The following is a 27,404-nucleotide window of genomic DNA, read 5'->3' as shown; positions in this document are numbered from 1 at the left end:
TAAATGATAAAGAAAAAAATTAATTTTTGTTGTTTTTGTTTTTTTTTTGTTTTTTTCTCCCTCTAACTTCAACCTCATGTTCATAATTTTGATAACATCTCTACACCTATCTTCTGAATTGGTCCACCATCCACCCCTCTGGAAAGTTTGCCTTGGCACATATTGAAAATTACTGCTGCATCCTTTAGTATCCACATCCCCATCACTGCTTCTCCTTAGCTTGCCACCCTCTAATGTCCCCACCTATACATTCCAACTCTTCTTTTTCCTCAATGATCTCTCCTTGGCCTCCAACCTCTCCTTCCTATACCACCGCACCATCTCGTTCCACATCATCCACCCCACTCCTTCCATCCCTCTCCATGGCAATAGGAGCGTTATCCAATGCTCTTGGTCTCTGGATCCTTGCTCGGGCATATTCCCACTCTCGGCGCCTACGACGTTCCAGAGCTCAGTTCCTCCTTTTAGCGTCAGGTCTTTTATTGACAGACTTGGCTGGACATGTCATTGCAGGATCCTTTGTTCTCTGGCTCTACTCTCATGGAGGAATATCAATAGCTGGATGTCAGTTTCTCGGATGCTGTATGGTGTTCTTTGGTCTTTCTCCACTCTTTCTTGGCCTTCTTATGTCATGTGAACGTTGCCTAGGACTTACAAGACCTCTCTGGCATTCTATTATGGTTACCCACAACCGAGCACGGATAAGCTTGGCCTTGACCTGGGCAGTAGCTCTTCTGGTATCCACCCTTCCATTTATTGGTTATGGAACGTATGGGTTACAACCTTCAGGAACCTGGTGCTTTTTGCAGGAGCCCCCCGGATTTTGCTTACTGTTTTCTGGATTAGGTTTGGGATCTCTGGCTGCTGCTCTGATATGCAACATGATAGTTGGAGTTACTTTACTGAGAGCTCGGATTAAGAGAACATCCGGAGGGGACCGCAGGAGACACCGTCGGGGAGCCCGTTCCCATGATTTGGAGATGATGGTACAGCTGTTGGCAATCACGCTGGTGTCATGTGTGTGCTGGAGCCCTCTGCTGGTAGGTTCTTTTCCATTATATACTGGATGTTTCCCCTTCTAGCATGATTGATTGATTGTGGTTCATGATTCCTAAGACTATTTATTTGTAACAATGGATATGGAACCTATATAATTATAATGTGCCACAAAGTAAAATTATAACTAAAAAGTAACCTAACAAATATTTTTGGGGAAAATTACATGTCATTTAAAAAAGAATGAACTGCAGAAAATAAATCTATAAGCCACCCATTGATGTGGTCAATCCAACAAAGATTTAGTCATCTACACTTTACCAAGAAAAGGGAAAAGTGCTTTTAATGAGTATGGGTTTTACTGGAATAAAACAGGAAAATCTTCCATGTCTGCTGGAGGGGATTAGCGATGATTTGAAGAGCGGGCAATTACCACTTTCTGTGTGATTATTGATGACATTTATGTCTGGCAGAAAACACTGAAAAAGAAAACAACCACTTCGGTGGTAATGAGAACAAACAGGGACTCAAATTGAGGACTTGTAGTAGTTGAGAAAATGCAGGAAACTTTCAGGTGCATTCAGTTTTCATTTCAGATCAGTTTAAGAGGCTTTTGACTTCCTTCAGAGATGCATTTGACCTGCAATTGCCTTTCTACGTCAAGTTTCTTTGGCGCTCCCATTGACTTTTCTAGAAAGAAAGTCAGTTCCGGTAAGAACAAAAGGTCATTAAAACCCTCTCTTTACCCAAGCCAAGCTTCAGCAAGTCATTTAAAGTGTATCTAAACCCAGGAAAAAATGTATTCTTACCAGTTCTTACACATGGTGGCTGTATTAGTTTTCTTTTCAAGGTTTTTTCTCCTGGTTTTGTCCCGGGTGTTTTTGCCAGTAACACATTTCCTGTCCAAGGGTGACAATGCTCCCTTACTGTACTCTATATGAAGAAATAACGTTGTCTCCATAGAGTAAGACTACAGAACACTTCCACCTCTCCTCTTCTCCATAACATATACCGGAGTGTTCCATAGTCCACAGAGAGAGATGGGAACAATGCTAACTTTTAACTGTAAGAAATATATAGAGAGACTGACAATGATTACAGAGGAATATATAGAGAGACTGACACTGGTGTATGGAGGAATATATAGAGAGACTGACACTGATATACAGAGGAATATATAGAGAGACTGACACTGATTATAGAGGGATATATAGAGAGACTGACACTGATGTATAGAGGAAGATATAGAGAGACTGACACTGATGTATAGAGGAAGATATAGAGAGATTGACACTGATAACAGAGGAATATATAGAGAGATTGACACTGATAACAGAGGAATATATAGAGAGACTGACACTGATTATAGAGGAAGATATAAAGAGACTGACACTGATTAAAGAGGAATATATAGAGAGACTGACACTGATGTATAGAGGAAGATATAGAGAGACTGACACTGATAACAGAGGAATATATAGAGAGACTGACACTGATTATAGAGGAATATATAGAGAGACTGACACTGATTACAGAGGAATATATAGAGAGACTGACACTGATTACAGAGGAATATATAGAGAGACTGACACTGATTACAGAGGAATATATAGAGAGACTGACACTGATGTATGGAGGAATATATAGAAAGACTGACACAGATTACAGAGGAATATATAGAGAGACTGACACTGATTATAGAGGAACATATATAGAGACTGACACTGATTATAGAGGAATATATAGAGAGGCTGACACTGATTAAAGAGGAATATATAGAGAGACTGACACTGATTAAAGAGGAATATATAGAGAGACTGACACTGATATACAGAGGAAGATATAGAGAGACTGACACTGATGTACAGAGGAATATATAGAGAGACTGACACTGATTATAGAGGAATATATAGAGAGACTGACACTGATGTATGGAGGAATATATAGAGAGACTGACTCTGATTATAAAGGCATATATAGAGAGACTGACACTGATTACAGAGGAATATATAGAGAGACTGACACTGATTAAAGAGGAATATATAGAGAGACTGACACTGATGGATAGAGGAATATATAGAGAGACTGACACTGATGTATAGAGGAATATATAGAGAGACTGACACTGATGGATAGAGGAATATATAGAGAGACTGACACTGATTATAGAGGAATATATAGAGAGACTGACACTGATTATAGAGGAACATATATAGAGACTGACACTGATTATAGAGGAATATATAGAGAGACTGACACTGATTATAGAGGAACATATATAGAGACTGACACTGATTATAGAGGAATATATAGAGAGACTGACACTGATTAAAGAGGAATATATAGAGAGACTGACACTAATTAAAGAGGAATATATAGAGAGACTGACACTGATATACAGAGGAAGATATAGAGAGACTGACACTGATTACAGAGGAATATATAGAGAGACTGACACTGATGTACAGAGGAATATATAGAGAGACTGACACTGATTATAGAGGAATATATAGAGAGACTGACACTGATTACAGAGGAATATATAGAGAGACTGACACTGATTAAAGAGGAATATATAGAGAGACTGACACTGATGTATGGAGGAATATATAGAGAGACTGACACTGATAACAGAGGAATATATAGAGAGACTGACACTGATATATGGAGGAATATATAGAGAGACTGACACTGATTATAGAGGAATATATAGAGAGACTGACACTGATTACAGAGGAATATATAGAGAGACTGACACTGATTATAGAGGAATATATAGAGAGACTGACACTGATGTACAGAGGAATATATAGAGAGACTGACACTGATTATAGAGGAATATATAGAGAGACTGACACTGATTACAGAGGAATATATAGAGAGACTGACACTGATTATAGAGGAATATATAGAGAGACTGACACTGATGTATGGAGGAATATATAGAGAGACTGACACTGATGTATGGAGGAATATATAGAGAGACTGACACTGATTATAGAGGAATATATAGAGAGACTGACACTGATGTATGGAGGAATATATAGAGAGACTGACTCTGATTATAAAGGCATATATAGAGAGACTGACACTGATTACAGAGGAATATATAGAGAGACTGACACTGATTAAAGAGGAATATATAGAGAGACTGACACCGATTATAGAGGAAGATATAAAGAGACTGACACTGATGGATAGAGGAATATATAGAGAGACTGACACTGATTATAGAGGGATATATAGAGAGACTGACACTGATGTATAGAGGAATATATAGAGAGACTGACACTGATGGATAGAGGAATATATAGAGAGACTGACACTGATTATAGAGGAATATATAGAGAGACTGACACTGATATACAGAGGAATATATAGAGAGACTGACACTGATATACAGAGGAATATATAGAGAGACTGACACTGATGTATGGAGGAATATATAGAGAGATTGACACTAATGTGTATAGGTATACTCTAATCACTCATCCCACAGGACACTGAATCAAGTATAAGTAGCGCAGACAGTACAAAATTGTGCATCATCAAGAATATATAGAGAGACTGACACTGATGTATGGAGGAATATATAGAGAGACTGACACTGATATACAGAGGAATATATAGAGAGACTGACACTAATGTATAGAGGAATATATAGAGATACTGACACTGATGTATAGAGGAATATATAGAGAGACTGACACTGATTACAGAGAAATATATAGAGAGACTGACACTGATTACAGAGGAATATATAGAGAGACTGACACTGATATACAGAGGAATATATAGAGAGACTGACACTGATATACAGAGGAATATATAGAGAGACTGACACTGATTACAGAGAAATATATAGAGAGACTGACACTGATTACAGAGGAATATATAGAGAGACTGACACTGATTAAAGAGGATTATATAGAGAGACTGACACTGATATACAGAGGAATATATAGAGAGACTGACACTGATATACGGAGGAATATATAGAGAGACTGACACTGATTACAGAGGAATATATAGAGAGACTGACACTGATTACAGAGGAATATATAGAGAGACTGACACTGATTACAGAGAAATATATAGAGAGACTGACACTGATTACAGAGGAATATATAGAGAGACTGACACTGATTAAAGAGGATTATATAGAGAGACTGACACTGATTACAGAGGAATATATAGAGAGACTGACACTGATATACAGAGGAATATATAGAGAGACTGACACTGATTAAAGAGGATTATATAGAGAGACTGACACTGATATACAGAGGAATATATAGTGAGACTGACACTAATGTATAGAGGAATACACAGAGAGACTGGTTCCCACCTGTCATTAACACATTAAGGGCTCATATACACTTGCAGTTGAGGGCGGCAAAAACCGGCTGTTTAGCTGTATTTATATTGCAAAGTCAGTGAACAGGTTTGTACACATAGAACAGCAGAAGTGGTCCCACCTGTTGCATTTAGTGGTCAGTACCAGCAAACACCACCCATTGAAGTGAACGGGACATCGCTGCAACCGCCCTCCAACCATGTGCAACGCACACCATTACAGTGTGATGATGCAGCATATGCAGGGTTAGAAACAGGCAGACAGCAGGCAACATATGCCTTCTCACTGCCTATTAAATGCTTCTGCAAAGAGATTCATCGCAGATCGCTTCTAAACCTTGCTTTACGTTGTCATTTGGTTAGTATGTTTACTGTTAGATAACACCATAGAAGTTAATATGGCACAAAATAAGTTCCATTCTCAGAGTCCAGGTACCCCGCTGTCTGTCCTGTCAGTATGTCTGTTTTTCCTCAATGTGGAAGAGTCTCTACCCTGTCCTCTCTGTGCTCCCTTCCCTCCTAGACTGAAAATTCTCTCCATTTTTATCCCTGAACTTTCTTGCGGGGTTTTCTCATTCTTCACATACTCAATAGAAGTCAATGATTTATTCTAAAAACCTGTGCTCTGTATCCAGGGGGTGAAAGGAATACTCTGGAAACATCAGCAATAGTTGTATATGATAGTATAGGATGGGGATAGCAGAGGAACCTGAGGTTATGAAACAGGCCATCACTAACTTCTGCTAATCCCAAAGCTCTACAGCCACTTATCTATTCCAATGCCATTGCTGACTATATACAACAGGGATCCTCAAACTACAACCCTCCAGCTGTTGTCAAACTAGTTTTGATAGAGATTATAGTACAGAGACCAGAGTGGCTCGCTGCTGCACAGCACAGGGGACAGGGAGCGAGAGATTGAGAAGGGGAATTGAAACCAGCGGCCGGGCGCCCTAGGCGGCTGCCTAACTTGCCTAGTGGTAGCACCGGCCCTGCAAACTACACATCCCAAGAGGCATTATAAAACTCTGACATTCATAGACATGACAAGGCATGATGGGAATTGTAGTTCCCGAACAACTGGAGTGTTCTAGTTTGAAGACCCCTGATATACAACATATTGGGATTCATGTGCAGAATATAGAAACACTGCAGCTAATCTTGCTTTTTTACCTAGAGCCTATATGATACGCTATTCTAAAAAGTGTTTATATAATAAAAGGTTTATAATCTAGGCTACGCTAAACTAAAAACAGCTTCTCTCAAATGCTCCAGAAGGTAAGTCCTGTGGCTAGTGACACTGTATGCTGGTGTTAGTTGGGATGTAAGGATCATCAGGCTCAGACTACAAGAAAATGGTGCCTGGCCCCACTCAGATACAACAGACTGCAAAGCTGAAGTAGGAAAAAAATGATGAACATTGACTTCAGCTCGGTTCTTCACCCATAAAAGAAAGATCCCCAGTGCATTTCGCTCTTGTGCGACTTAATCACCTCGCATCCAGGCCAATTCTGGCATTTCTCTCCTATGTGTAAAAAAATCAACATTTTTTTTTTGCTAAAAAATTACTCAGAATCCCCAAACATTATACAGTGGAGAAAAATATTATTTGATCCCCTGCAGATTTTTTAAGTTTGCCTACTTATCAAGAAATGTAGGGTCTATAATTTTTTATGTAGCACCCTACAAGGTAGGGGCTAGGCAAAGTAAGGCCTAACAGTAGGGAGAAATCTGTAAAGTCCAAATAGGAAAAAGACCGCTCCAGGTGAGATATTGTCAGGTGCTGGTCGGATCCGTAATCCAAGTACTATTCCATCAGAAGAAAGAAAGTGACCGCACTCCGAGGTGAAATCAAAACAGGAGTATATTTATTCCACACCAAAAATAGGCATCAAAATTCCACACTGTGAGACATAGGACAGCAGGTAGACGCGTTTCACGACTAGAAATGTCGCTTACTCATTACCAAGTGTCTAACAGTAGGGCCATGATTTTCAGCTGGCTGTCATGTCTCCCAGGTGTTGCTATTGAGACTGGGGAGTCTCCCCACTGGCTCCATGAGAAGGGTTCTCATTGGGCAGTGGAGGAAACACAATCAGTGGCACATTCAGGCCTGTATCTACCCCAGAAAGGCAGATTCTGCTGCACAGGATTCTGGGAGTGGGTATAAGTTTGAGGGGAAGGCATGATGCAGCGTTTTTGGCGGGAAGCTGAGTCCCAGGAGGTAGAGTACAGCTGTCTGCCTGAGAGTACAGAGAGAGCTGAGCTGCAGAGAGGATCCAGTGTGCTGAGGACCAGCGGAGTTGAGGGGGTCCAGTTTAGGAAAGCATTCCAAGTTTGTGAGTACTGTAACTTCCCCTGGGGGTCTGCCTAGCTGAGAGGGGACCGCTCCGGTGAAGGTCCAAGGGATCCAGGAGCTAGCTAGTGGTAAAGGGGGTGCCAGTGTGACCCTGAAATGTCAGAGGGGGTGCCTAATGAGAGGACCCTGAAGTGTCAGAGGGGGTGCCTAGTAAAAGGACCCTGAAAGTGTAAAGGGGGCACCAGCGGTAGGGCCCTGAAGAGTTGAGTGTGCAGCGTGCAGTTTGCAGTGCACGGTGTTGAGAGTTGCAGCAGCACAAGCAGTCACAAGGAGCTACCTCAGCCAGTGAAGGGCTGGAGGGAGCTGTTCACAGGACTTTTGAGCTAAATGCAGTGTCAAGAGTCATGTCCTACTACACTACAGGATCTTTTGAGTTAACCAGAGGGTTAAAAGTCAAGTTCTAGCACAGTCCAGCAAGACAGCATTTTTCAAGTGCCAGAAAGCCTTGGTCGGCATTCAGCTGGCGTCAAGACAGGCATTTTTCTGCAAAGTGTCCCAGTTTACCTAGTTAAGCCAGAGGAGTATCCCACTCATCCCCTTCTCCTATCCCCATTATAAAATAAACAAAACAAACCAGAGATGCCGGACTGGTCTTTGACTCAAATCTCACACTTTGGTATTCAGCTTAAATGGGCTAAAGGTGTCACCGGTAACAATGGCAGACCCACATCAGGCTCAATGCCTGGAAATCCTGCTAGATTTATCATAGGTGTATTTTAAATGTTAGAGACAGAACCAAAAATCCAGAAAAAAACACATGATACAAATGTTATAAATTGCGTTACAGTTCAGTGAGTAAAATAAGTATTTGATCCCCAGGCAAAACATGACTTAGTACTTGGTAGAGAAGCCCTTGTAAGAGGTAAGACGTTTCTTGTATTTAGCTACCAGGTTTGCACAGTTAGCTACCAGAATATTGGTCCACCCGCTTCCTGATTGGCCAGGAGGAGAATCAGTGTGGCAATAGCGAATATTCATTTGCTATTGTCACCAGGGCTGCCGCTAGAAATCCTGGGGCCCCATACAGCCTACATGACAGGGCCCCCCCCCCTTCCACCGAAAATATCAAAATTATATTATCACCCCCTCCCCCCAATCCCTCTTCCTAGCAGAAATCCCTCCCAATCACCCCTCACAGCGCAACCCCTCAAATCCCTCCACAAATTCACAACCCCATCCCCATACAGAGTGCAGGGGTCAGGAATACGTTCAGGAGAATGCTAGATACAGAATGCATGGTTCTGGAGTGCATTATGCACAGGGTTCAGGAGAGTGCTAGATAGGGAGTAGTGCCTTACTAAGCTGACCAAGATTTCCCATAGATGCAAATGTTAGACAGGGAGCAGTGCCATACCAGGTTGACCAAGATTCTCCATTGAGGACAATGTTAAAAAACGGGAGTAGTGCTATACCAAGGTGACCAAGATTCTCCATTGAGGACAATGTTAAAAAACGGGAGTAGTGCTATACCAAGGTGACCAAGATTTCCCATTGAGGCCAATGTTAAAAATCGAGAGCAGTGCTATACCAAGCTGTACATAGTAGCGAATGTACGTAAAAGCCTCTGTACTGCACCTCTTCCCAGCTGCTACAACATCTGCAACACACACACCTCTCCTCTGCCCTTATCTTCCCCAAATACCTTTCTGTTGCTGGCTGCCATATCTTCCTTCTCCTTCTTCCCTATGCACGTGCTGCTTGACACAGGGGGTGGGTCTGAGTAGCAGTCCCGCCCATTACCGACATCACAGCATGAATTTGACAGGTGCAGTCTCTCATTGCGACTGCATAGGGCACACCCAGCTGGTTTGTTAGCCAATCCCTGGCTGTTCTAAATGTTCCCACTGCTGCAGGTCCTTCTGAGCTAGAAGGTAACATTTATCACCAGAATTATGCCGGACAAAGCCTTTGTACAGCGGGATAGTCCTGCCCAGGTTGGGAGGTATACTGTCATCCTACCGATCTTCCTGCTGTCCGGGCCCCCCTATGGGCCGGGGCCCCATACAGGAGTACTGGCTGTACCCCCCTGATGGCGGCCCTGATTGTCACACAACTGGGTGGGCTCAGGGCGCAGTGCTCTGGCTCTAATCACATGCTTAAAAAAAAACCCCCATTGGAATCCATGCATCCAGCGCCCTGCATGTAGATTAGGGGGCCGGATGCATGGATAGGGGGGGGCAGCTTCCCTGCGCCCCCAATGGACGGGCCACCACTGGTTAGCATTTTTCTTCCTCCAAACACGGCGAGTCGAGCTATTGCCAAAGAGCTCAATTTTGGTTTCATCTGACGACAGCACTTTCTCCCAATCCTTCTCTGAATCATTTAGGTGTTCATTAAAAAACTTAAGATGGACCTGTACATGTGCTTTCTTGAGAAGGGGGATCATGTGGGCACTGCAGGATTTCAATCCATGGGGGCGTATTGGGTTACCAATGGTTTGTTTGGTGACTGTGGTCCCAACTGCCTTGAGATCATTCACAAGCTCTTCCCGTGTAGTTCTGGGCTGATCCCTCACTTTTCTCATGATCATCATTACCCCATGAGGTAAAATCATGCATGAAGCTCCAGACCGAGGGTGATAGATGGTTATTTTGTATTTCCTCCACTTGCGAATAATTGCTCCAAAAGGTGTCTTTTATACACATTACGAGTTGTCTTAGGAGCACCTTCTTAAATTGACAGGACTAATCTTTGTACCACATGAGCTTATACTGTAGCCACTCTGTGGGTAGCAAGAATTGTTGGTTGGTAGGGGATCAAATAATTATTTTCCCCACAGTATGTATATTTGTTAGCAAAGACCCTAGAGAATAGAATGGCGGTTGTTGCCATTTTTTTATGTCACACTGTATTTGCACAGCAATTTTTTTAAAGCATAAAAAAAATAAAATAAATAACAGTACATGATACAGCAGCCATATATCAGAAATATGAAGTTTTGGAGTAACAAACGTTTTAACTATGGTAACAGAAGCTGCATATAAACTCTACTTTAGTAAAGTGTTTAATAATAATAATAGCATATTGCAAGGTGATAACCACACACATACAGAAATAATAACAGTAAAGCCTTGTTCACAGGGGCGTACTACAGTGTACACCAGCGTGAGAATGAAGACAGTGTGCGTTTGGAATAGAACACCTATTAGGCTCCATGTACACGGGACGCTGGAAATGGCCGTTTAGGAGCAGTTGGGCGTTTTTTTCAGAAGCCCCTGAACCCATCTACATTTTATCTTATCTGTCCATGTACACCAGGTCGTTTACAGTCATTTGCAGGCAGTTGCGTTCAGGGACTGTTTTTAGAACGCAATTATTTGCGTTCGAACGTGTGTTTCCCGGCGTTTCAAACGCACAAACGCGTCCGAACGCGTCTAAACGCGTCTGAACGCGATGACCCACGTTTAGCGTTCGCGTTTTTCCATTTTAAAGGGGAATAATTTTTTTGACCTCTAGGAACGCTTCTAAACGCAAACGCCCGCAAACGCTGCTAAACGCCCACTAAACGCGGGTACAAACGCGACTGAACGGACGTTTCAAACGTCCTAAAAATTCCAGCATTCAAAGGGACTTTTAACAACGTCCCGTGTACATGGAGCCTTAGGCTTTTATTGCTGTCTGTACCCCTGCTAGGGAGATTCACTTTCTCTATTTGTTCTGTTTACTGTTATCAAAAATGAAAGTAAACGAAAATTCAAAATGCAGCAAGGTGCTTGGCTAAGAATGGAGAGTGAGAGAAACACTGGCTGCATCTGCTCTCTGTAGCTGCTACCCTGCGGTGCTGAGCTGGTTAAAAGCTATATCAGCAAGAGGAGGGAACTGCTGAGTAGGAAGAGTTCAATAGACCCAAGAGGGATTGCACTGTGGGAATTGTAGTCCTGAAGAGAGAGAATCTACTGTAATCAACAGTTTTTGAACTGCATTTCCCAGAGGGAGATTACCAGGTGGGGTTAGGAGAGTGCATATCGCTGCCCAGTGTGTATCATCACTGCTGTATATCGGTGTTCTGAGCGGGATCTGGTGTGCTGAGTTTGGGAATGCTGACAGAGTCACTTGGGTGCAGAGCAGAGATTGGACTAATCGCTGTGTGTGACTGGATGGTGAGCAGCAATATCCCTGGGACTCGTAAGTTGCTGCTCTGGGGTATTACTATCTGCTGCTAGAGGGACTGAACCCTTTAGGAACTGACCATACAGCCATTTAGTAGCCTTATTTCTGCCTGCAGGTTTGTCTTGGATTAGTCTCACCAGCTATACAACTGGGCCCCAACGCTAACTGGCTGAAGAGTTAGGACAAAACACTGTCCTTTTACAGCTTCTACACAGAGACTTTTACGTATTTCTTATACTAAGAGGTACCTCTCAGGGGGCATTGCACTATACCCCAGCCATTCTCCTGGAGTGCACTGTAGACTAGTTATAATATTATCATTCACATTGAAATTAACTCTTATATGACTGTTTATTGCTGACTTTGTTGATTCATGAGTAAATTGCAGTCTAGTGGCACAGAACTCTATTCTAAGTTACTTTGGCACAGGTATTACATTGTCTGGCAGGCTGCATGCTCATTTATGCTGCTACTATCACTTTACTGTAATCAGTACCAGTACATGGAGTTAATTTACCACTAAACCATCTTGTATCTATTTGCTGGTACTAATTCACAGTTGAGCTAAAGGTATCCATACTGGTGTTTTTATAAGTGTTTGCAGTGACTTTCAGCTAACTAGGTGTGGGTAGTGCTACAAATTTTGGGTTGTCCCCAGAATAGTAATAAAGGGGAAATCTTCCAATGAGGACACTAGTCCTGGTGACCTGGGGGGTGGGGGAATTAATGGATTCCCTTAATTTAAATTTTCCTATCCCTGCCTGCTTTAGCACAGAATGTATAGCTCCCCAATGAGACACAGATGGCATTAAAAACGGGAAAAAAAATAACCTTCCCCTACTCTATTCAAAACAAATAAAAACAATTTTGCCTATAGTTCTACTTTAATTTATCTGAAAATTGTATCTTCATTAAAACTTGAAAAAATCATCCAATCTTTCATTGCATATCTGCCCATAGATCGATCATAAGTATTTTACACTAGGGTCACCATCATAGCTCCTCTTACATCACAGTCCATCTTAGGTGTGCACCCTCACATCAGAATCCACATGTAGGGATCTGCTGCCCTTCACTGTTTGTATTTGTGAATAAACTAGCTATGTATAATTACATTTCAAATGATCCCCACTCCATGATAAATAACACACCGACAAAATTAAATCATGAGCTCAGATACAAAAAAAAGTATGTGCAAATCACATATTATCTATATATTCATTATGGAATTATGTATTAACACTTCCTGTCACTGGCAGGCTGGCTTGGAAACCCTAGAAGAGGGAACTGGTGAGAAAGAAAGATGAGCTGAGACCATATGTCCACATACAGGAGCTGCTGCTGTGTTTTATCCAGAAGCAGAGACTATTAGGTAATTGTTCCTGTGTTCTGGCTGTTTAACTGCAGCTGCCCATAACTTCTTGATCTGAATCCTGGTGACAAGAAGTCTCTGTCCTATTATTAATATTTTACAAGCACAGCGCCAGATAACAAGGTTTCTGCTACTATATGTGTGTAGGTGAACCTGTTTATTGCAATAGAGTTTATATGCAGCTCTTGTTATTCTAGTTAACCCTGTCCCTTCTGGTCTGAGATTCTTTAGCTAGTTTTAGTTTAGGGCTCAACTAGCATAGGATAGAGTCTGATTAGGCATTTGGCAGCCAGTTGAAAATTTGAGGTGCAGTTGCATGACAGATTAGAAGCAACTAGGAAAGAAAAAGTAAATGAGAGAGTGCAGTAATTTAAATCTTTATTCAGTAAAAGTACTTAAAATTGGACACTCGCATGTCTTAAATGCAGCAGAGCACATATAAATCATCAGGTGCAAGAGCACCATTCAGCTCTCCCACCCAGTTTAGAGTCATCTCTCAAAAGCTGGCAAAGTATTTTGTGTATGATTTGTTTTCCGGTTAGAAACTACTAGGGACTAAGATACAGGGTAGCTAACTCTGAGTTCCATGTCCACACCATGGTCCCTGCTGGTGAGAAGCTGCGTTCCAGGCTGGTTGAACAGCTGAAGAATCTCGCCATCATTGAAGATCTTGTTTCTAGGTGTCTGACACCAAGAGAGGCACCACATTGCAATCATCAACAGGGGCCCCTGCAACTGAACTTTGCTGCAACATTCATGTGAAGTATCTTTATTAATAACTATATATACCCAGGTATATGTGCACAATTCCACCAGGACTCCTGTTGGGCTTGTTGCTGATATTATCTTTTTGTACATTGGATGTATGCACTATTATTATTCTTTTCTTTTATTTAGCTCATATTACTTCCATATTGGTGTGCATCTATAAACTTATAATTAATGTTATATGCTGGTTGCAGTAGTATCTCTGGTTCTAATTACTTTGATTAGATTACTGGTTATTTTCCCATGAAGGGAATCCCCTCTGTACAAAGAGGCCCTCTTCTGGATGGAGGCACTGCCAACATTTGCACCAAACATACTCTTCCACTTAGCAAAGGTTCCCCTGTTACATTAGAATCCCCATCAGAGTTCACCTTGCATCAGAGTTCACCTTAGAAGTCCCTTCTTACATTAGAATTCCCACAAGATCCTTCCTTACATTTAAGTGCCCGTCAGAGGTCCATTTACGGCATAGTCCACCTTAGGAGTCCTGCTGAGAGATTGCTATACTAACTAATAGGGATGGGCTGAACACCCCCTGTTCAGTTCGCAGCAGAACTCCCGAACAGGGGCAATTCTCTAACCCGAATGGCATAAAAACCCAACAAGTCAAAAACTGTGTGCGTGTGTTTATTTTGGGGGATTCCGATAAGCCCCCCACCCGCAGACTCTGACAACCACAGCCCAGGATTGTCGGGCAGAGGCGACAAGGTGCTTTGGGGTGGGGGGGGGAGGGGCAGAGCCAGCAATTGTAACCACAAGCCATTTAATATGTGATTTGATTCAGTTTTTTTTTCTTTAAAAATCTAATTTTTGCTGCCCCTGAGCACCTACCCATGTTGAGAGCATACTGCTGCGTGCCCGGATAAGGGTCTGGTATGGATTTTGGGGGGGACCCCACGCTGTTTTTTTAAAAAAATTTGGCATAGGGTTCCCCTTAAGACCCATACCAGACCCAAAGGGCCCGGTATGGACTGAGGGGAGACCTACAAGTTTTTTTTCTTTAATTTTTTAGAAACTGGGAGTCGGCAATTTTAACCGCGAGTCATTTTGAATATGATTTTCTTTCTTTAGCTCGCCTATCCTTACTAACTAAGCAATGTTAGTGCAGCAATCTCTCCTGCTGTGCTTTTGTGTTCTGACAGAGGGGATGCCCCCCCACCCCCACCAGAACACAATGATCAGCGCCCGCAGCCATTGGCTTTCCAGCATGTCCCTTAGACCTTAGACCAGCTCCTAGGTGTGCGAAGCCTATGGCATTAGGGTGTACACCTCAAGCCAAAGCTCAAACACATGTGCGTGTGTGTGTGTGTGTATATGTGTGTGTATATATATATATATATATATATATATATATATATATATACACACACACATTTATTTAATTTATATATATAAACACACACACACTTTTTTGGGCCAACCTAGGGTTCATATTGATTTGAATTGGCAGGCAGCCCTGCTCAGTGTTCAGTCTCACACACTGACACTGCTCACCTCTAGCTGCCACCCGCCTGCCGCTATCCTCTGCTGCTTTTGGCAAACTTCCAAAGCGGGGATAGAGAGGCCAGAGGGGAGGCAGAGTGCAGCTGTATATCACTCCGCCAACGCCAGTGGGACCTGCAGCCGGAACTATAGAAGTCGCATTGGAAAATGCGGCTGAAATTACTCCGCGACTGTGGTCCCCTAGTCCCTGAACAAACACCTCTGACCTCCCACTCGCAGCACAGCTGTTTTTGCCGACCCGCACCTGACCACAGTTAGTTATTGGTAATACTGGCCAGAAAGAGGCCAAGCAAGTTATAAGAACTTCTAAAGCGCAGGCAGAAGAAAAACTAGCTCAGTCTATGAAAAAGGGGGATAAGACATTCTTCAGATATATAAATGAAAAAAGGAAATTAAAACAAGGAATAACTAAATTAAAAACAAAGGACGGAAGGTATGTAGAAGAGAATAAAGGGCTAGCCGACTGCCTTAATGAATACTTCTGTTCAGTTTTTACAGAAGAAAAAGAAGGAGAAGGACCTCCACTTGAAAGGATGACTAATGAATCGTTTGATGCATGTGTCTTTACAGAGGAAGACGTTCTAAGATTGCTGTCTAAAGTGAAGACAAATAAGTCACAGGGTCCTGATGAGATACACCCAAAATTATTAAAAGAGCTTAGTGATGAGCTGGCAAAACCATTAACAGATTTATTTAACCAATCATTAGTAACAGGAGTCGTCCCGGAAGATTGGAAATTGGCAAATGTCGTGCCCATTCACAAGAAAGGTAGTAGGGAGGAATTGAGCAACTATAGACCAGTGAGTCTGACATCAATAGTAGGCAAATGAATGGAAACCCTATTAAAGGATAGGATTGTGGAACATCTTAAATCCCATGGATTGCAAGATGAAAAACAACATGGGTTTACTTCAGGGAGATCATGTCAAACAAATCTTATAGATTTTTTTGACTGGGTGACTAAAATAATAGACGGTGGAGGTGCAGTAGACATTGCATATCTAGATTTTAGTAAGGCTTTTGACACTGTCCCACATAGAAGACTTATCAATAAACTGCAGTCATTGAGCATGGACTCCCATATTGTTGAGTGGATTAGGCAGTGGCTGAGTGACAGACAACAGAGGGTTGTAGTCAAGGGAGAACATTCAGAACAAGGTCATGTTACCAGTGGGGTACCTCAGGGATCTGTACTGGGACCAATTTTGTTTAATATCTTCATAAGTGATATTGCAAAAGGCCTCGATGGTAAGGTTTGTCTTTTTGCTGATGACACAAAGATATGTAACAGGGTTGATGTTCCTGGAGGGAAACGCCAAATGGAAAAGGATTTAGGAAAACTAGAAGAATGGTCAGAACTCTGGCAACTGAAATTTGATGTGGATAAGTGCAAGATAATGCACCTGGGGCGTAAAAACCCAAGGGCAGAATATAGAATATTTGACACAGTCCTGACCTCAGTATCTGAGGAAAGGGATTTAGGAGTAATTATTTCAGAAGACTTAAAGGTGGGAAGACAATGTAATAGAGCAGCACGAAATGCCAGCAGAATGCTTGGATGTATAGGGAGAGGTATAAGCAGTAGAAAGAGAGAAGTGCTTATGCCGCTGTACAGAACACTGGTGAGACCTCACTTTGAGTATTGTGCGCAGTACTGGAGGCCATATCTCCAGAAGGATATAGATACTCTAGAGAGAGTCCAGAGAAGAGCTACTAAACTAGTCCATGGATTGCAGGAAAAAACTTACCAGGAAAGGTTAAAGGACCTTAACATGTATAGCTTGGAAGAAAGAAGAGACAGAGGGGATATGAGGAAGTATTACTTTACTGAGAGAGTAGTGGATGCATGGAATAACCTTCCTGCAGAAGTGGTAGCTGCAAATACAGTGAAGGAGTTTAAGCATGCATGGGATAGGCATAAGGCTATCCTTCATATAAGATAGGGCCAGGGACTATTCATAGGATTCAGATATATTGGGCAGACTAGATGGGCCAAATGGTTCTTATCTGCCGACACATTCTATGTTTCTATGTTTCTATGTTGCAGCACCAGCTCTAGCACCAGCAGGCAGCAGTGAAAGCACAGACAGGGCACGAGTGTGATTAGGGTGTGCCTGGGCACACCCGGCACACCCCATGCGCATGCCTATGAACCAGCTTCTGTCAGAAAGGACAGTTGTACACATGGTCCAAGTGTTGGCCAGTCCTGCCAAACTGCCCGATATTCGGACTTGTGTGTACCAGGCTTTACTTCAGGGTTCCAATAATATGAGCCCCCTTACATTAGGGCCCTCATCAAAGCCGCACTTACATCAGAGTCCACTTTAGCAGTCCTCCTTACATCAGAGTCCTATCATATATTAAAATTAATTAAAAACAATCATAACATCAGAGCCCAATTCAGGGTTCATAACATCAGAGCCCCTTTAACATCAAGGTCCCCATCAGAGTCCCCCTTACATCTGGGTCCCTATCGGCATCTATTTTCAGAGTACTCCTTACATCAGGGTACCCATCAAAGCTCCCCTTTCATCACAATCCACCTTAAGTTCCCCCCTTATATCAGAATCACAATCAAATTACAGCTTACATCAGAGACTCCCTTACTTCCCAGTCCACCTTAGGAGTCCTTCTTACATTAAAGTCATATATAAAAATTAATGAAATACAATCATATTTATACTGTCTTTTCACCAGTACAGTTCAGAGCAACGGCTCCAAACTATTGGCTTGGGAGCCTCATTCTGTTCTCAAATTTCCTATGATGTGACTATGAATATGGCTGGGGACTTTAGATTCTATTGTACATGAAGCCCATTACACATTCATATATGTCCTTTGGGACATACATAAGTGTTCTGTCTGTCTAATACTGAGTGCTTCAGCTTGCTATCCCTATTGTACTGATAGTTAGTGTTCATCCTGATCTCTTGTCTAGACTATTTCCAACATTCTCTGTTTGCTTTTTCCATCACTCTCTCCTAGTCCTTGTTCTAACACTCACTTTGCCATTGCGCCCATAATCTTTGGATTCTTTCCAAAGCTCCATGTGTCTGTGTGCTAATGATCTCTGTATTCATGTCTAAGTATGTGTTATGCTTTATTCCTGTCTCTCTTATCATCTTGGCTTGTTAACTATCTTGTATGTCTATCTTGATGTCTTTTCCATTTTCTACTCTTTATTATTTTTATAATTTCTTTCTTTCCCTACCTCTCCTTTTTATTGATTTTATTTAACATCTTTTTTTTTTAAATTGCGCTCTATATTATAGTTTTAATAATGCATCAACACCTTCTATTTAAATAATCTATTGCTGTACTTCAAAGTATTCTAGTGGAAGGTTTTTAGGGTGCATTTTTTTACCTGACTGCTTATCGCGTATCTTCCCATGCGCTATTCCATGGCAGTTATTTTTAGTTTCCACACTTTTTTTTAGATGTTCTTGATGTTTATGGCTTAGTTTTCTTTCTATTCTCATACATAAACATTTATGAAAAGCAATTTGAATGAAACTTCCCTTTCTTCTAGAACAGCGTCTCTCTACTCAGTGTCTTGCTAGCCACACGTTGTCCTTGGATTCCCAAGAATGTGATTGTAACACACTGTCAGAAGATGTATTTATATATTTGGATCTCAAAGGAATGGTCTTATAGAAAGGCCAAATACAGCGCTTGTATATAATTTTTATATATATTTGGATCTGTCATGGTATTTTGGTGCACCAAAGGAACCTTCCACTTTCGCCCCAGTGAAGTATGTAAGACACTTCTGAATGCCAATGCAAACACAAATGATATACTATCACTCGGGGGTTCTCAACAGATTACCTTTAAAAGGGTTTGTGAAGCTCCTAAGCAATATTCTGCAACTTCAGAAAATGTACTTGGCATGCAGTAGGTTGAATAATCTGGGTTCTGGTCTGTAAGCAGGGGCCTTTAGCCTTCCCTCCTGTAGGTGGCTTCATGCCATTATTGCATGGGAAGGGGAATCTCATAAGGTAATTGATCACTTCCGTGATTCCGTACAGTGTCTTGAGAGAGGAAAGTAGCCTGATTGGACACTGAACTCTTGTGAGATTTTAGCTGCCACCTTGGGTAGGGGAATCTTTTAAATAAGGGACCCCATGTAATTTTTGGCACTTCTGGCATATGTGTGTGGTAGGGAAAGGAACTCTCTTGTCAGGGACAGTACTTGGCACGGGGTCAGATTCCTGATGATGGTTGATAGCTCAGGAAAGGCTTCTTTTTCACTTTGTACAGTCTAGTAAGCGTTACAGAGGTATGGAGCCAGTACAGACGGCAGAAACATCTACAGCCTATGCCAAGAAGGGTCATTACCTCTGGTAACAGAAGCAATCCTTCAGTAATATCTCTTGTAAAAAAAACTGGGGCAGTATATTCTCTGGAGTGCTTATACTAGTGTGGAAGATCAGTTTATTTGTGCTGCCAAGAGACTGTGCTGATTTACATAAAGACATCAGTACCCTATACACTGTGTGTAAGCATTTCCTCGCAATGCAAAATACCTAAAATAGGCCCCGTCTACAAGTCAATTTAGTAAGTCGACAATGTTTTATTCAAAAAAGTATTTTTTTTATACTTCTGAGGAGCAGGGTGATAGTTAAACAGCATACCCTACACCAAAACGCAGGCATAGTCTATGTCTCTTTGCAGTGATTGTTCATCAATCATCAAAGTTCTTGTAGACGGCCTAAATATCACTAACTGTGAAGGTTCCTGTGGTTTTCTTCACTTTTTTTGGACAGTTCAGCTCCACTTCCCCTAAGTATCCAGCTAAGCACCTTAGTCTGAATGCAGACTAAGGATAGGCTTAAAAAATACACATTTGCTTTTAAAGAAAGCTCCTCTGGAAGGTTTAGAAATGCTACAGCCACAAATATGTATTAGTTCTCTAGCGCAACCCATTAAAAGGGATTTGCAAAGTAATGAATATTTAGAACTCTGGCAAAGTCTACTGGAACTAATCAACAGTAGCTGGTATAAAAACTATTTACTGTATAAGTGTTTTCATACAACGTTCACCCAGGATTCACACATTTTACCAGCTGAATACAAATAGAAATATCTATGAACCTTGGGTGAAAGTTGTGTGAATCTTGTGTATAAACATTTATAAATAGACCACTGAGAGGCAGTTGCACACCTCTAAGGCAGCCTTTCTCAACAGGGGTGTCCTGGAACCCATTGGTTAGCAATCACAAATTGCTAACCACTTAACTCTGCATCACAAATTACTGACCCCTGAACTCTGCTTCACAAATTGCTGACCACTGAACTCTGCATCACAAACTACTGACCTCTAAACTCTGCATAACTTACTTCTCACCCCCAAACTCTGCATCACAAACTACTGATCCCTGAACTGAGCATCACAAATGACTGCCCTCTCAACTCTGCGTCACATATACTGACCCCTGAACTGTGCATCACAAATTACCGACCAGTTAATTCTGCATCACAAATTACTTACCTCTGAACTCTGCATCACAAACTACTGACCCCTGAACTCTGTGTCAGAAACTACTAACGCCTAAACTTTGTGCCACCAACTACTGACTCCTGAACTTTGCATCGCTTAATACTGACCCCCAAACTTTGGGTCGCTTACTACTGACCTCTGAACTGTGTCACTTACTATTTACCCCTGAACTCTGGATCACAAATTACTGACCTTTGAACTGTGGGTCACAAATCACCAACCCCTTAACTGTGCGTCACAAATTACTGACCCCTGAACTGTGGGTCACAAAGCACTGACCCCTGAACTGTGCATCACAAACTACTGACCCCTGAACTATGCGTCACAAACTACTGACCCCTGAACTATGCGTCACAAATTACTGACCCCTGAACTATGCATCACAAATTACTGACCCCGGAACTGTGCATCACAAATAACCGACGCCTGAACTATATGAAGGTCCAGAGGGGTAAGGGGAGACATCAGACCTTCTAAGAGAAACTGTAACAAATCTGAGTTAATTTTAGTAGCATACCTCCTAAAATATATAATTAAAAGTATTTAATTCTGACCCACCGTAAAGAAGAAATAATGCAACCTAACTTTATACAGTTCAGCAAGGTGGGTTAAGCCTCTTTCTTTGGTCCCTTTGGGTGTAGTGCATCAAAATAACATCTCTAATTCAACATACAATAGTGTCAATGGTACAGACGTTCATGTTCTCAACATAATCATAAGAGGCATTCCTTCATCAAAGGATCACTGTGACAAAACATCATAACAGGGCACGGTTCCAACATTCAACCAAATGCCATTTCCTCACCAAGGGAATGTAAGAGTGGAAGTAAATCACACTGTTTAGTAACAACAAAGAAGAACACAATCCATGTACATGGGCCAAAGGCACATTAATACGGTATGAGGTTCATAACTAGGTAATCCTACAAGTGGACATACATAGACTACACACTCAACATTTCAACAGGACTACAAGCAAAGCTGAGTTCTGACAACTGTGTTAGGTAGTATACGCAATCTTTAATATAATTAAATCAGAGCAGTTTCATTGCATACAATGGAAGAATCCTTACGGCCTTTTTAAAAAACAGAATCTGAGATCGAGTAAACTCACTCCTTAGGTTCAAGCAAAAATTCATGCTAAGGGCATATTGCTTTGGAAGCTTCCAAGTACTATGTCATCTCATGCTGAGTCCTTGGCATATAATGGGTTAAAGAATCCGGGTGTATGAAGAATTTATTATCCAAACAACATCATGGGCAGGAAGGTGAGTGTTAAACAGGATATCCCAAGAAAACACAAGAATCCCCAAGCACGCTATCTGTCTCTTTAAGGTATTAGCAGACACTGGCTAACTGATCACATAATACAGGTTGATGTAATGATTTTCCAGCAGGTTCTTGCTTCAGCAGAGGCAACATGTTGGCTGTGAATGATTTTGGGGTTTGCCCCACTTCTTGTTGGATTAGATCCACTTGCACTACCTTCCCTCAATTTACTAGAAATAAATTGTGTTGTTGGTTTGTCTCCTTGCTAGGAAGCAGTGGTGGAAATCTCCCTAACAAGGCCACATATAGCAATACATTTGTGATCAAAGTTTTAAATATTCCTCGTTCTAGCTAAAAAAATAAACAAAACATTTTTTTGTTGTTGTTGGAGTTCCACTTTAAGTGCAGGCAAAAGGCCAAAATATTTGTTAGTACATTAGCAAAGCCCATTGGATCATAGCAGACCACATATAGGATCTACTCACTAGGCTGTATGTGTATGTTCTCTCCCTGTCACCCTGCATAATGGACCAATCCAGCCTAAAGCCTTGTACACACGCAACGATTATCGGCCAACCGATCGTCCGTCTTTTGTCCAGAGTGGTGTTTTGTTGGTTGGAATGTGCCTAGACTGCACACGAATTTTCTCGCCAGACAAAATTCTACTTCAGAAGTGATGTCATGTGTTGGTTTGCTTTCTTTGTGTTCTTTCTTCTCTAAGCATGCCCAGACTAGCTCATTAGATTTTTCCCTGTCGAAATCTGTACTGACTGCACGAAAATCGGCCGTGTTTTGACGGCGGACAAAAATTTTATAGCCTGCACACCAGATTTTTTTCAGCCGAAAAGTCCGAGTCGGTTGTCGGAAGCATCATACTAACAAGCCGAAAATCGGCAGATCGGTCGTTGGACGGAAATTCCCTGCCGATTTTCGACGCGTGTGTACGAGGCTTTACTCAACCAGGGTTCCTTCAGAGGTTGTTAGGGGTTCCTTGAGCTGTAGCTAATTGACCTTCCATCTGATGGTGCCTTCATAAATCTAGGTCCATCACCACCTGGCAGAGCCAGTAGCAAGGTACAAATGATTTTTAAAGCTGCCTGTAAGGGATGGGGGGGGGGGCATTCTTCCCACTGACCACCAATGAAAGGGTCATTTACCTAATGAAACCCGATGAATTAATCTTAGTAGTGGTTCCCTGACACATAATAGCTATTTCCGGGGTTCCTCCAGGGTAAAAAGGCTGAGAACGGCTCTACTAATCTTTCATGATTTACTTTTACTAGAGGCCTGATCTCTTCCCTGCATAGTTCCCAGGTGACCCTAATTTTGCAAGACAGTCCTTTTCTGCTGTTTTGTTTACTGTTTTCAAAAGGTTGACAACATTTTCATATAGTATAGACTAGTCTTTCTCATCCTTTTAAAATGGAGGAACCCTTGAATGATCTCAGAGAACCCCATGCTAATATTTATTATATCTACAGCAATATGTATCTGTTGACATGACCAAAAAAATAATGTGACATACATAAACTTTTTCACAACCAGGTCTGCTCTATATACCAGTTTATTTCAGTAATAATAATGAAAATAAGTAATAATATTGGCCAAAAATACTCTTCTGATACATTGATGGTTAGTGAAAAGCTCCCCTACTTCGGTGGTCAGCAGAGAAGGGTCCCCTTAGACTGGTGGTGATTGGAGAAGGGTCCACTTAGACTGGTGGTGATTGGAGAAGGGTCCCCTTAGACTGGTGGTGATTGGAGAAGGGTCCCCTTAAATTGGCAGTCAGTGGTGCTCATTGGTAAGGGGCTTCCATTATTATGAGAAACAAGGGGAAGAATATCCCCTATTTTGGAGGTCAGTAGGAAGACTGCCCCTCTTCCAGATAGCTAAATAGTGGTAACAATTGGTATCATTGGTTACTTATCTAAGAGACAGAAATGAATTATCAAAGAACCTCTGGAGCAACCTCTAGAGGAACCCTGGTTGAGAAAGGCTGATATAGATATCGCATACTGAAATGTTTGTTATACATTCTTGATATAAGAGGCATGTTTTCTGTATACTCAGTATAATTCTCAGTATCCGTTCTTTTTCTGTATGTATGGACAATGCTTAGTACCAGTTTACAGGGTCAAATTAGGGTTCTGTATACAGGATCTAATTCTCAGTATCTGGTCTTATTCGGCATGCATGGATTCTGCACAGTATCATATCTCAAGCCTCAGGTTGGGTGTAGTTATAAATATCTATCTGTTTTCTGATCAATCTGAATGAATTACAGCTTCGACAGACAACTTTGGTGGAGCTCAAAGTCCATTTCCACCCAAACCACTTTTTTTTTTTTAAATTTGATAGGAATCAGATTTTATTTGCTGCCTGTGTCCCAGTTAGAGAAATTTCCCTTGCTTCCTGTCTTTATGACACTAGGACAAGAAATGAGAGTGGCTGGATCTCACGAGGACAGGAAAAATAAAGCAATAAAAACCTGACTAATGTTTTAACCCCAGTCCATTCTACTAAATAAATGTACTTTCTCTCTATTCCCTTTGGAAATATATCTAATAATTTACTGTCCTTACAACACCCTAAATCTTCCCAATGGGAAAGCATAGAGCAGTAAAAACTTGATATGTGCTTTTTTCCTTCCCCACTCTGTAAAAACTAAAAAGAAACATTTTGGCTAAAGTTGAGTGATGGGGCTTAATTTGTCTTTGACAAAAGTTGAGCCGAAGGAAGAGCTTAATATTAACATTCCAAATGACTGAAAAACATAGTAAATAAGAACACTTCCCTGCCTCCCTTATTTATAGCATATTATTTTCTCTAAAAGTACATTTACACGTGTTAGATTCCATCACATGTGTCTTTATACTCTTAATGTCTTCCTACCTGCAGGTCTCTGTGGTGATGTTACAGACTGGTACCCCTCTCCCTCGTCCCAACTGGCTGCTGTTAACTGTACGCCTAGCCTCCTGCAACCAAATCCTAGACCCCTGGGTATATATTCTCCTTCGCCGCTCTGTGCTTCACCATCTCTGCAGTATCTTTGTGAGAGTGGCTCGAGTACGAGGGGGAAAAGCAATCCGCTGGGATCCTGGAGACTTCCAGAGCTCTGACCGCAGTGCAGTCAGCCATCTATAGAGTCTTTGCATCAAAACATCATACAGGAACAATTTATAAACTCTTTGAAGGAGAAAACTGCTTGTTGTGCGTAAAGATCTTACACAGGAATGCAAAGATCTTTGAAAAATAAAAATTGCACACATCACTGGATTTTTTCGCATGAATGGTTGTAGTAACCAGTTCTACAAATCAAGGAATGTGTCTTATTTTGGCCTTGGATGATTACAAGGCGAAATACAAAAACACAGCAGAGAAGACAACCTCTTACTGTACATATGGATCTTGCACAAGAATGCAAAAGTCCTTGAGAGAAAAACCATTGGACACCTCATTAGAACTTTGAATCTGCAAGGTAGTAGTCTTGAGAATGCTAGTCATCAAGGAATCGGATCATGGACTTGGACATACAGTATAAGACTTGGATGACTTGAAAATAAAATGTTGCTGCTCGTTGGAGTCTTAAGTTGGTCATATATGAAATGACTATACCCTCAGTAGATCCTTTTCCCATGTCAAGTACACATTATTTCTTTGTGTCTACTGGAAGAGCTTTCCCTAATGGCTTATCTCTATTAAGTGCTAGATTATCTCTGCACATTTAACAGAAGACAATGGGTAATTTGATGAAAATCTCCAATATACTGGAGATTAATGTGTGACAATGTTCTTCTGAGGTTCTCTGATGTGATGTTTTGTACTCCAAACAATGTGAAATGATTGCATGGTAATAGTTCTTGCTCCATGTATAGATAGGCTTTAGGGCTTATGGACATTTGACCAGTGTTATCTCTCCAGCTGACCTGTGGCCTGCTCCATCTAATGTAGATACTTGCAACTTAGCCAAAAATGAAACCACATGTCATTTACCATATCGGTGACAATATAGGCTGCTCTTATAGTTTTTTGAGATACTAGAGGATACAACTTAAAGCAAATATTTAATATAAAAAAGCATGCAGTCAGGTATAAACTGCCTACATGTAAAGGTGCTTATATAAACTTGCAGAAGACTCCTAAGGCTGGCCATACATTATACAATTTTTTTTGTTTTTTCAATTTCCTTTAAATTTACCTTCAACTATGAAGAGCAGGGCGAGCTTGATTGCATACAAATTGGTGATGTTTAGGTTTGACCTTATAATATATGGTTTTGGTTAATCTAAAGGAAAATTGTACAAGAAAGTTGTATAATGTATGGCCAGCTGGCACTGGTGTCACATTATTATTGATTTAATATACAGAGAGCACAGTAGAAGATATTTTCATTCAGATAGTATTATCTACCTTTGAATTGAATTGAAATCCCCTTTCTAAACTTAAACAGACCCAGTGGCTGAAAGGTGGAATGGGGGGGGGGTTGGGGGTGGTAAATTTGAACATTAGCACAAAAGGCTTTATTTCATCAAAGCAGCTGAGTTGAGCCTGCTAAATATGTGAAAAGGAACCTGAGCTCCACCTGCTGGCAGGAAAAGTATTTTTTAAATATTCACAGGCAATACTATACAACTTTAAATTCGCTGTAAAAAAAAAAAAAAAAAGAACATATACACAAAAACACCACACATTTTCTTTACGTGTACAGAACATACCGGTGCATATCATAAAATTAGAACATCATCAAAAAGTTAATTAATTTCAGTAATTCAATTCAGAACGTGAAACTCATATATTTTATTTAGATGCGTTACACACAGAGTGATATCATTCAAGCATTTCTTTCTTTTAATTTTAATGATTATGGCTTAAAGCGGTTGTAAACTCTAAAAAAAAAAATAAAAAAAAAAAACCTGCAAGACAAAGGCATAATGAGCTAGTATGCATCGCATACTAGCCCATTATGTGTAACTTACCTTAAAACGAAGCCTCGACACGGACCCCCGGACATCGCTGCGGGCGCTGCCATGGTCCCTCGTCGTCTCTTCCAGGTTCGGCGGCTCCGGCGCGCTGATTGGCCGGAAGAGACGGCGCGGGAGTGATTTTTCCGGCAAGCTCCCGGCAACTTAATTGAAGGTCCCCCGGACCTTCAGAGCGCATGCGCCCCTCGC

General features: G+C 41.3%; 1 protein-coding gene across 1 annotated transcript; it reads left to right on the top strand.

Moving 5' to 3' along the window:
* Positions 1 to 203: 203 nt before the first annotated feature.
* PTGER1 (prostaglandin E receptor 1) lies at positions 204 to 26,380 on the top strand. Its single transcript, XM_082257011.1, has 2 exons — positions 204 to 1,040; positions 25,132 to 26,380. Exons 1-2 carry the CDS (start codon positions 234 to 236, stop codon positions 25,375 to 25,377), a joined length of 1,053 nt encoding a protein of 350 aa, XP_082113137.1. The 5' UTR covers positions 204 to 233; the 3' UTR covers positions 25,378 to 26,380.
* Positions 26,381 to 27,404: the final 1,024 nt, after the last annotated feature.

Source organism: Pelophylax lessonae (assembly GCF_965119305.1).
Source record: "Pelophylax lessonae genome assembly, chromosome: 4".
Lineage (NCBI taxonomy): Eukaryota > Metazoa > Chordata > Amphibia > Anura > Ranidae > Pelophylax > Pelophylax lessonae.
Note: the sequence above shows the minus strand (reverse complement) of the source record. Positions and strands in the feature narration are given on the sequence as shown.

What these genes read in the sequence shown, in the direction of transcription:
- PTGER1 (XM_082257011.1), top strand. Translation starts at nt 234, where the DNA reads ATGTCCCCACCTATACATTCCAACTCTTCTTTTTCCTCAATGATCTCT. An exon ending in TGTGCTGGAGCCCTCTGCTG is followed by an intron (nt 1,041 to 25,131) that starts GTAGGTTCTTTT and finishes TCCTACCTGCAG; the next exon opens with GTCTCTGTGGTGATGTTACA.